Source organism: Eleginops maclovinus, chromosome 19 (assembly GCF_036324505.1).
Source record: "Eleginops maclovinus isolate JMC-PN-2008 ecotype Puerto Natales chromosome 19, JC_Emac_rtc_rv5, whole genome shotgun sequence".
Classification (NCBI taxonomy): domain Eukaryota; kingdom Metazoa; phylum Chordata; class Actinopteri; order Perciformes; family Eleginopidae; genus Eleginops; species Eleginops maclovinus.
Window position 1 is genome coordinate 1352280 of NC_086367.1, and position 12365 is coordinate 1364644.

Consider the following 12365-nt stretch of genomic DNA (forward strand, 5'->3'; position numbering starts at 1 on the left):
TGCTGTCTGAATATGAGTCAGAGTTTATAATAAGGATGGTTTATTATCATGATGATGTCATTATGGTCATTCCATTGAGTCACCATGAATTTCAAATGTTTTCACTTATACCCTTACTTAAAAAATGACAAATATTTATTTGTTTTACACATTAAATAATTGTATTTATACATTAAATAACACATTACACACTTTCACTTTATTGATGCCTTCAGTAAAAGTAGAAGTACTCAGATCTGGTACTTGAGTAAAAGTAGAAGTACTCAGATCTTGTACTTGAGTAAAAGTAGAATTACTCAGATCATGTACTTGAGTAAAAGTAGAAGTACTCAGATCTTGTACTTGAGTAAAAGTAGAAGTACTCAGATCTTGTACTTGAGTAAAAGTAGAAGTACTCAGATCTTGTACTTGAGTAAACTAGAAGTACTCAGATGTTGTACTTGAGTAAAAGTAGAAGTACTATGTTGTACTTGAGTAAAAGTAGAAGTACTCAGATCTTGTACTTGAGTAAACTAGAAGTACTCAGATGTTGTACTTGAGTAAAAGTAGAAGTACTCAGATCTTGTACTTGAGTAAACTAGAAGTACTCAGATGTTGTACTTGAGTAAACTAGGAGTACTCAGATCTTGTACTTGAGTAAAAGTAGAAGTACTCAGATCTTGTACTTGAGTAAACTAGAAGTACTCAGATGTTGTACTTGAGTAAAAGTAGAAGTACTCAGATCTTGTACTTGAGTAAAGTAGAAGTACCAGAGTGTAGGAAAACTCTGTCACAGTAAAAGTCCTGCATTCAAAATGTTCCTCCAGTAAAAGTAGAAGTACTCAGATCTTGTACTTGAGTAAAAGTAGAAGTACTTAGATCTTGTACTTGAGTAAAAGTAGAATTACTCAGATCGTGTACTTGAGTAAAAGTAGAAGTACTCAGATCTTGTACTTGAGTAAAAGTAGAAGTACTCAGATCTTGTACTTGAGTAAAAGTAGAATTACTCAGATCGTGTACTTGAGTAAAAGTAGAATTACTCAGATCGTGTACTTGAGTAAAAGTAGAAGTACTCAGATGTTGTACTTGAGTAAAAGTAGAAGTATTCAGATCTTGTACTTGAGTAAACTAGAAGTACTCAGATGTTGTACTTGAGTAAAAGTAGAAGTACTCAGATCTTGTACTTGAGTAAACTAGAAGTACTCAGATGTTGTACTTGAGTAAACTAGGAGTACTCAGATCTTGTACTTGAGTAAAAGTAGAAGTACTCAGATCTTGTACTTGAGTAAACTAGAAGTACTCAGATGTTGTACTTGAGTAAAAGTAGAAGTACTCAGATCTTGTACTTGAGTAAAGTAGAAGTACCAGAGTGTAGGAATACTCTGTCACAGTAAAAGTATTCTAAATGTTCCTCCAGTGAAAGTAGAAAGTACTCTCATCTAAATGTACTTAAAGTAGCGACAGTAAAAGTAGTCATTGTCTGATTGGTCCATTTCAGAATAATATCTCTGATATGTTTTATAATTATTGATCATTAAAGTGTTCTCAGAGCTGGTAAAGGTGCAGCTAGTTGTAATGGCTTTGTACACTGCAGCTGTCATATTTAGCATGTTGTTGACTATCTTATTGGGCCAGTCCAAAAGTTTAGAGTTAACCGTGTCCCAGCACTACTGTACTGTCCTGAACACACTTTGAATCAGAGCTGCACAATCAATTGACATTTTATCATGCAGTTCTAATTTAAATTTGATATTAATGTTCAATAAACCCTGTTGTGTATCATTTCAATAACCGTTAATGTGTCCATTATAGAGTAGGAGCTGAAATCAAATGTTTTAACCCTGTACAGGTCTTCATTTATATCTGATTTAGAATCCCTTAAATGTTATCAACTCAAAGCCTTAAAATGTGATGCAGCTTTTGAAGGACAAACAAATCATAAAAAAGTTTCAGTTATGAAGTTCCCTGTAGTCCCTCACATCTGGAATTTCCCATAAGGCTGTGCTTGATAAACTGAGACGCCTGATTGGTTGATTTACTGTTCAGACAGACACACACACACACACACACACACACACACACACACACACACACACACACACACACACACACACACACACACACACACACACACACACACACACACACACACACACACATTTTTACCTTATGGCATGTCTCCTCCCTGAAGCCCTCTGAGTGTGTGCTGGCTCTCTGGAGTGTGAGCAGTGAATGTGTGTCCTTCTCTTCCAGCTGACGGCCGCTTCACCCTGATGGAGGTGATGGAGGCGTATGAGCAGAGCTGCAGCAGACACCAGGTCCAGCCCAGAGAGCAGGTCCTGCAGCAGCTGCAGGTACAGCAACACACTCCTCTGTGAGTGAATGTGTGTGTGTGTGTGTGTGTGTGTGTGTGTGTGTGTGTGTGTGTGTGTGTGTGTGTGTGTGTGTGTGTGTGTGTGTGTGTGTGTGTGTGTGTGTGTGTGTGTGTGTGTGTGTGTGTGTGTCTGTTGTGTGTTGTGTGTGTGTGTGCATGTCAGTGTGACAGCATGCTGGTCTGTGTGGGCTTCACTGCTGGAGGTGGAGTTTCTGAGGGTGAGGCTGTCTTCAGCAGTGTTGGGCAAGTTACTTCCAAAATGTAATACAGTACATATGACTTATCCCTGTCTTTTTAAAGTAATAAGTTACATTACATTATTACTGTCTCTGAACTGAAATGTGTTACACTACTTTTGCGTTATGTTGAGTTACTTTCACCAAAATAACCTCTAAAGTATTGGCTTTAAATGCTATAATGTAGTTTATTGCAGCTCATTCATTAAAGCTGTCTATCTATCTGACAGTAAATGCTGAAAATAAACGTATGCTCCGTTTAAGTGGGCTAAATAATGGCTAATAATGGATTGAGATCCTGCAGCTCTGCATTGCAAATCTGTTCCTGCAGCCCTCTTAACCAATAGTAAACAGGCTTACTGAGTTACTATTCTACCTGCACAATTATTTCTCTGGTGTCAGAATGTCTCGCAATGTTTGTGAATTCTTAGAAACAAAACACCACATCATTTTGGGTTAAAAGGTGCTGTAACTGCGTTACTGAGAATTGTAATGGGTATTATATTACCCACATTTCTGAAGTAATGCTTTATATTACTGCGTTACAGCAAAAAGTAATACATTACTGTAACTCTGTTACTTTTGTAACGCGTTACACCCAACACTAGTCTTCAGTGGCTATCAGTGCTCGTTGTGCACTACACTAAGTTTCTAGTTATTGTGTAAAGGTGTATCATGAGGAAAAGTATTGTTGCAGGAGGATGTTTTAACTCGGGCTGCAATCTCAGGAATCACTACATTTATTCAGGGCTTGATACCCTTTTAAAAAATCACACCATCATCCTTTAAAATTGGTCTTTAACGATGATTAGAAAGACCTCTCATATTGTGAATCATATCGCATAAATGCTAAATGTTTTTGATATTCAGTGAAAACACTGGCAGCCACTGTGTGTGATTTTGTGTGTGTGTGTGTGTGTGTGTGTGTGTGTGTGTGTGTGTGTGTGTGTGTGTGTGTGTGTGTGTGTGTGTGTGTGTGTGAGTATGTGTGTGTGTGTGTGTGTTTGTTTCTTGTTGCGCTCTCATTGGTCACAGCTCACCTCTCGTTCACAACTCAACATCTTTGACTTTGTTGTCTAACCCCCAAAATGTTATGCTTCTCGAACCTTATCTAGCATAAAAGCTCATTCCTAACCTTTTTTTAATTTAAAAGTCAAAACAAAACAGAACAGAACAGCACAATGAAGAAGAGTAAAGTATGTTGTTAATTATCTAAACCACTTCATCTGTAATAATACCGATAATTCCAGATAGGATCCAGTTTGGTACATCGGATCAAAGGTTCACCACGGATTGCGTCAGTAAACGTTACAACTGATCGTCTGATTATTTTGCCTTTGTTTTCACCTCCTTAAGGCATGTATGAGCAGAGGCCTGCATCAGGAAACCCACAGGCCCTGGACCTCTATGTGTCTTCACAAACCCTAAGCAGCGCCACCCTGAACTATGACGCTAGTTATCAGAGTGAAGTTCAGATAAATGGGGCGGAGTGTGAGGCACATAACCACTCAATAACATGGATAAGTGCTGCAACAGATGAAGATTCTACTATAAAATGAGACCCAAAAAAAGAAGTTTAACCTTTTACGTGAGTTGAACACATAATCCAGCCTCAAAGATTAATCCTTTCTGCATTGATAGTTATAGCGACTTCAGGAAATAAACTGATTCACTGAGAGGCTGAGGCCAGGCCTGACCTCAAATGTCTGACATGCTTTTAAAATGTGAATGGCTGATGTAAAAAATGCGGTAAAAAATGAGATGATCAAAGAAATTGCAATAATTATCAAAGCAATCATAAAGTTTGCAACCAACAAACACACCCTCTCTTCCACACACACACACACACACACACACACACACACACACACATACACACACACACACACACACACACACACACACACACACACACACACACACACACACACACACACACACACACACACACACACACACACACACACACACACACAGGAGATTATAATTCCTATGAGTGCCGCCCATATCTATGAGACTCAAACAAACCAACCCATTGCAATCACACAATAATATCTTATAATAATACAAACCGTTACAACAGTAATGTGTTCAGCAAACCAGTTAATCCTAAAGTTACACCTTTGATCCCAGGTCCTGCTCTAGTACTTTGGGGATTGTTGACGACCGGATCCTCTGACAGCGGAAAATTAATGATTTTCAAAATCTCAGCTAATGTCAAAACCTTGAGAATCAATGGCTAGGTCTGCAGAAATACATCAACAATATTAGTAAGGCTTTCTTTTCTTTTCAATTAGGATTTGTTTGTTTAAAAGCACTGTTCCTGTTTAGTTTCAGAAATACTTTAAAACACAGGGAGCTGCTTACAGTTACATCTACTCTATTACTTGAATCTTAACTGATAACCTTTACCAGTTTAAAAAGAAAAGTTATCAGTGAGAAATGTTCTGCTGCAAGTCAACACTACAGATATGAAATCTGCAAAATGAAATATTGCTTTAAAGCAGTGTGTGTTCCCTGTTCTTCTATGCAACATCAGCAACTCTGCTCATGGAAAACGTGTAGCATGCAGTTATACTACAGCTCTCCAGAAAGGATCAATAATAACAATATAACCTGAGGAACTCAATCCTCACGCTGTCAGGGCAGACCCACTGCAGTCTGCTGTGCTTATTAAAACAAGGCCAGCCTTATGTACGGCTCACACACACACACACACACACACACACACACACACACACACACACACACACACACACACACACACACACACACACACACACACACACACACACACACACACACACACACACACACACACACACACACACACACACACACTAAAACCACTCTAACAAACATCATGGGTACACCCCTTCCTTACTCAACATTTAAAAGCCTCTCTTTTGTACTTTTATATTGGGTTGGTTTAAGCTTTATCTGTTGGTAAAAACTATTTTTTTCCGTGGCAAGGTTCCTAGCTGAGTAAAAGCTGGTAGATGAGTCTAAATCAGGGGTGATTTTTCACTGAGGGCCACATACAGAAAAACATACGAAGGGCTGGGCCCCTCACTAGCGATGAGGTGTATTGCCTTATAAGTTAAGTTATAAGTTAGCAAAAGCAATCATCCCTTAAAAAATGAGCCTCACGTGGCTTATAATAAGGAGAAATAGGAAGGGTATATTTCAAGCTGGTTATGCAAATAAGTTATTGGGCCTTTTTTTCATCTACTAAGATTTGTTAGAACATTTTTTCAACTTTAATTGACTGAATTGATTTAAAAAGTGGGCTTATTAACACATGAATACTGTGTATTATATGTGTGCATATATATTCAAGAAGTACAATATAAGTCAAGCACACGTTTCATGTGTGGGCCATATTCCATTATGCATTCAGAATTTGCTGAGGGCCAATTAAAAATGGACAACATGCCCCAGTTGGCCCCAGGGCCATAGTTTGGACACCCCTGGTCGAAATGTAAGGAAAGAATAGGACTCACCGGTGAGTCCTAAGGGATACGTGTTCACTGTGTCAGCGTTTTCCTTCAGACTCCAGCCCTGTGTCCACTGTCTGTTCAAAAAATTCAATGACTTGTATTCAGATTTTTGTCTGGGGTTTTTAATTGAATAACAGTCGTGGCATTATAGTCTTATCCTAGAGTAGGAGAACCATCACTGTTTTAGTCCATGAAAAAGTCACCGGATCATGTTGAAAAGTCTTCTTCTCGTATTGTTTCTCTCTCCGATGCTCTCATTGTGTGTGTCTTTGTTCAGCCACAGCTACACACACTCACAATGGCGCTAGCGATTTGATCTGCAGAGCTTTGTGTTGGCTGAGTTTGAGAAGGTTGAGAAAAAGAAATACGCTGCTGCTCCAGTGAACTGTGGTGGCGGGACTTTCTAGTCAACAAGATTTTCTCAGAGTTTATATTTTTTCATGTGTTGATAATGTCACAGTGAGTGTAAAAAAACACTGCTGTCTCATCAAAGTTTCATCAGAGTCCGTGAGAAAAGTGCGTTGACAAACACATTTTGTCAAAGTTTCGATAAAGAAAATACAAATTCTCCTGCACAAGTTTTCTTAAGCTCATGTCGTTTTCCGTAGAGGTCAAGAAGAGGTGGTTAGGAAAATACATTGGACTTCAAATTCATTTATTTTACGACCACAGCTCATGTTTACTAGCCGTCTTCTTCCCTGCCTTTATTGGCACATTTTGACCACTGCATCACAAACTGCAGCGAGCATTGACCACGGCACCAGCCCTTTGGGTGTCTGACCTGAATTGTTCTGTACCCTATAAATACTGTTGATTTAGTTGACTTATTATTTTAACATATTATTTTTTATTTTGGAGGCACCTTCCTGCCTTCAGTAGAGCGATGATAGGAGTGTTGTGTCTGTGAATCAGATGTGAGGTTCAATTGGACTTTCTTGGGACTGATATCAGAACATTACGATATACATTTGCGCGCATATTTCACCATCACACTTACATACTCTCCCTAGTGCAAGTATTAGAAACTCTTTCTCACACATATTTCCCCCCTTAATTAAAATAAACTCACTGATTCTCTATTAGCCACACTTGAAACACACATTCTGCCATCTATAATTCATTTTATGTACATACTTACTTTACTTGGAGCAGCCATATTAAAGAACGCTGCCCCCCCTGCATACATTTTACTGGAGATCAAGGGGAATTATTTGTTGAAAATTAGGGACTTAGCAGTGCTTACATTAGGAGTACAGCCGTGCTATTATCTCTGAGGTGCTAATGAAGTAGATGCAATGGAAGCGATTGTAGGTGGTCCTCCTGAAAGAGTAAAGTATTAAGCATTAGCTAAGAAGGGCAATATTTAGACCAAAAGGGCTGCATGCAAATGAATCCATAATAAGACAATGCAAAACGAAAAGAGGAACGCCTAAAGAGCAAATTTATTAAATGAGGTCTTTTCAGGCGAGGGGCGATTCCCCCGAGGAATGGCGCTGAAGACTATTTAAAGCTTCTTTTATTGCACCCTTGGGCCCCTTTGCACTCCTTTGAAATGTTGTAAGTGGATAAAACAGTATTGCTGTTGATGACATCTTCATAAGAGTGGTAAACAATAATAGGATGGAGCCAGCGGGGTGTGGGGCGCCTCCACTCTGGGATTCCACTGAGCACACTATGGAGTGTGTGAGCTGCACCCTCAGAGGTCCTCGGATCACTGTGTCAGGACGAGAGGAAGAACTGCAGTCACACACACTCACTGTGTGAAATAACTGTGGAACACACCAGCGAATACAGGTGCACTCCCAGAGGGACAATCTGTTTACTGATCAATAAGTGTATCATATTTAACGGAAAATGAATTAAAGTGTACCTAAGTCTATGCATAGAAACAAAGTCATCTTTGTGCAAACACAGATAGATAGATAGATAGATAGATAGATAGATAGATAGATAGATAGATAGATAGATAGATAGATAGATAGATAGATAGATAGATAGATAGATAGATAGATAGATAGATAGATAGATAGATAGATAGATAGATAGATAGATAGATAGATAGATAGATAGATAGATAGATAGATAGATAGATAGATAGATAGATAGATAGATAGATAGATAGATGGGCATGACAGCATGAATAGCATATATATTAATACATATATATACATATACACTCACTGACCAATTTTTATTAGGTACACCTGTTCAACTGCTCGCTAATGCAAATAACTAATCAGCCAATCACATCGCAGCAACTCCATTTATTTAGGCATGTAGACAAGAGGACCTGGTGAAGTTCAGACAGAGCATCAGAACAGGGAGAAAGATGATTTAAGTGACTTAGAACATGACATGGTTGTTGGTGGGAGGCTGGCTAGTCTGGCGTGTTTCAGAACCTGCTGATCTGCTGGGATTCTCACAACCATCTCCATGGTTTACAGAGAAGGGTCCAGTTCTCTTTTGGTTACAACCAAGGTATAGAAGACCCTGACCCTGAACCACAACACGTGGAACCCTGAAGCAGAGGGGCTACAGCAGCAGAGGACCACCCCGGGGGCCCGTCCTGTCAGCTAGGAACAGGAAGCTGAGGCTACCATTCACACGGGCTCACCAATACTGGACAATAGAAGATTGGAAAGATGTTGCCTGGTCTGATGAGATTTCTGCTGAGTCATTGGGACGATCGGGTCTCTTGAGTCAACAACATGAGAGCATGGATCCTCATGGGTTCAGGCTGATGGGGGTGTGGGGGATTTTTTCTTGGCATACTTTGTACAGTTGGTACCAAGTGATCATGGTTTAAACTCCACAGCCCACCTGAGTGTAGCTGCTGACCATGACCATCCCTTTCTGACCACAGTGTCCCCATCTTCTGATGGATACTTCCAGCAGGATAGCCATGTCACAAAGCTCAGATCATCTCCAACTGGCTTCCTGAACATGACGATGAGGTCACTGTTCTCTGATGGCCCCCACAGTCCCCAGATCTGAACCCTGTAGAGCTCCTTTGGGATGTGGTGGAACCAGAGATTGGCCTCATGGATGAGCAGCTGACAGATCTGCAGCAGCTGTATGAAGCTATCAGGTCAATGTGGACCAGCATCTGTGATGAATGTTTCCAGCACCCTGATGAGACATAGAGAAGCAAGGCGGTTTTGAAGGCAGAAGGGGGTCCAACCCGGTACTAGCAAGGTGTTCCTAATGAAGTGGACGCTGAGTGTATATGTACAGGATCAAAAATACAAAATAGAAAATACACAATATAAGTTAGAATGCTATGAAATCCAATCCCTTACAGAAACAGAATATAAACATTAAAGATTGTTCAAAGTATCTGTTTTTTATAGAAATGACAGATATGCTGTGAAACCAACATATTGGCAACCTTTCTTACAATCCAACTTGTACAACATGATGAAGAGGCAGCAAATGAAAGTTAAGTTAGGAACTGCTCATAATCCACCAAGGAATCACGTGAAGTGAATAGCATTTTAATTCAAAAATGTACAAATGATGTAGAGTAAAATAAACAATTCTCTTTTTAAAAAAGTCTATTTTAAAGAATACCCCTGATAATGGGATATCAAACCATTAGTCAAATTAAATAAATCCCTGTTATTATTTCATTAAATCCAAATAGAATCAGTCCAATATAGAAAGCAGAATACTATATTTCTTAAAATAGATATTTTTTAAATAATCAAATCACAACAGAAATCATGTATAGAAATGTATGATTTTCTCCGAATTTATTTAATTATTTTTTTTCTTTTGTATTTATTCTACTATTACAATATTAGTACAGATAATTTATGAATCTGAAAAACAAACTAAATGAGTAGAAGCAGGAGGGCAGAAAGCTTAAGAAGCCCTCCCGTTAGTCAAACAGTTTCAGGATGAAGAAAAATAGATGAATCGGTCATTAAATACGCACACAAACCAACAAAATTCTATACAGTACATACACACGTACACATATACACAGTGGCGGCTGGCCCATAGGGGGCGATGGGGCGCCGCCCTCCCTAAAACCACACGCACAAAAATAATTGATTATATAAATTGTCAATATGTGTGTTTTTAAAATATGGAATGCACCCAGAAATATGTGTAAAATATGATTTTAAAATAATTTGGGTAACATATATGCTTTTCCTAGTACACTGTCTGACTGAAAAACTGTGCTGCGGCTAAAGTGAAATCTCCCCACTGAGGTGGATCTCTGTAGCAGGTTAGCCAATTGCTGATTCAAGATATGAACGTCTGTCATAAAATGTAGCGAATCAGCTTAATCAAAACTTCTTGCGGAGGGGCCGTTTCAGAATAGCCCCAGGCCATGAATGTATAAAGAGGCTCCTGAAGGTCAGGACCAGTCACTACAGGTGCCATTTTAACTACAACAACAATGGCGAGCGTGAGCAGTACCCCAAGACTCAACCCGGTCCCTACCGGTGAAATCTCTCATTCAAGAGCCGTTTGAGAGAAGAGTTGGCGGACAAACTTCAGGTGAAAGAGCTGGGCCCAGATCAACCTGATATTGTCATCAAACAGCAGCAGGCTACTGGCAAAGGGAAGCCGTATATGCGAGGCTTCTCTCATAGCTGGTACACGGGATGCAGTCATGCTAATGCCTTATTTTGCTTTCCTTGCTTGATTTTTAAAACAACGAGGGGGACAGATGTAGCATGGACCACAACTGGAGAGAGGGATATGAAGCACCTTTCTGAGAAAGTGAGGAAGCATGAGAACACCAGGGCACACATGGACAATTCTATGAAGTTAGCCATGCTAGGCACGGCGAACATTGCTATGCAGCTGGACGACGGCCACAGGATTGCCGTGAGGAAACACAATGAGGAGGTGGATAAAAACTGGCATATTTTAGGCGAAATAATCGATCGTGTCAAGTTTTGTGGTGCTTTTGAGTTGGCTTTGCGTGGGCATGACGAGACAGAATCTTCAGTCAACCCTGGTATTTTCAGGGGATTGGTGGATTTAGTTTCCTCCCTGGACACTGTGCTGGAGGAGCACTTGAAGACCGCCACCGTGTTTAAACGCACATCAAAGACGGTACAAAACGAGCTGTTGGACAGCATGTTGTTGGTGCTGAGGGATTACATTCTGCAGGAGGTAAACAGCGCTGATTTTATCGCCATTCACGCCGACGAGACGACGGACGTATCCACCTACTTCCAGCTAGTGCTTGTGCTATGCTACATCAATGCTACAAGTGTAGTACAAGAGCGGTTTTTCGAATTCATTACTATCCAGAACTCGACTGCTGACACAATCGCTACAGCACTTCTGGAGAGGCTAAGCACCATACTCCCAAATGGACAAAAGGCCAAATTTAACGCCCAAGCTTACAACGGGGCTTCTGTTATGAGGGGAGTCACTGGCGGAGTGCAGCGTAAGGTAATGGATGTGTACGGCAATGCACACTAATACATACATCTAGTTTCAAGGTGAAAAGAAAATAATAAGGAACAAAATAAATTCCTACAAGTCCATGTTCAGATAACAAGACAGTATCATTTCTCATCCTATTTATGTATAAACTATGATAATTAAGATAATCATGTTTAAAAAATGAAGTGCAATAGTGGCTGAGCTTGTCCTCAGAGTGGTTTATTGATCTATTTGAGTTTACGGCGGAAACAAACTGTTGTTTCTCAGTTTAATGTCAAGTGTTTTAAACATTCCAAACACAAAAGGATTGTAAATCAGCTCCGACTCTGGGTTTGTATTCTTCCCGTGATGTTTGGAGAGTAAGCTCAGGATGAGTTGCATGTTGGCAGATCTTCTAATGACAGCTTAGTGGCTGTTTCCCCGGCAGATTATTCAGTTGAGTGGACTGAAGAGAAATCAATTACCACAACTTAACTTCCATTATTTATCCACAGCTAAAAAAAAAACGGCCTTACATGACAACGTGCCTCTATTAAATTCACGGGGTCAGATTAAATTCCCAGAAATGTTATTTCCCCGTGATAAATCCCCCTGGGGGGGGGGGGGGGGGGGGGGGTTCTGCAGAAATGAAAAGACAAGAGGAAATCTGTTTTTACAGACCACCGCTGCTTCCTCAGCTCTTTTGATTAGCATTAATGTTGCACTGCGGAAGTCTGCCGGCACTACTGTTATATACACACACACACACACACACACACACACACACACACACACACACACACACACACACACACACACACACACACACACACACACACACAGACAGCTATATCTCTCCCCGCCTGCGTTATTCTAAAGGGAACA

The 12365-nt window shown here is 40.0% G+C and overlaps 1 protein-coding gene across 1 annotated transcript in view; it reads left to right on the forward strand.

Moving 5' to 3' along the window:
- The window catches only part of si:dkey-288a3.2 (protein phosphatase 1 regulatory subunit 37), a 61695-nt gene that overhangs the window by 195 nt on the left and 49135 nt on the right, over window positions 1-12365 (forward strand). Inside the window, exon 2 of the mRNA XM_063909150.1 lies at window positions 2233-2333. Within this exon, the coding sequence (XP_063765220.1) occupies window positions 2233-2333 (101 nt within the window). The remainder of the gene's footprint in view (window positions 1-2232; window positions 2334-12365) is intronic.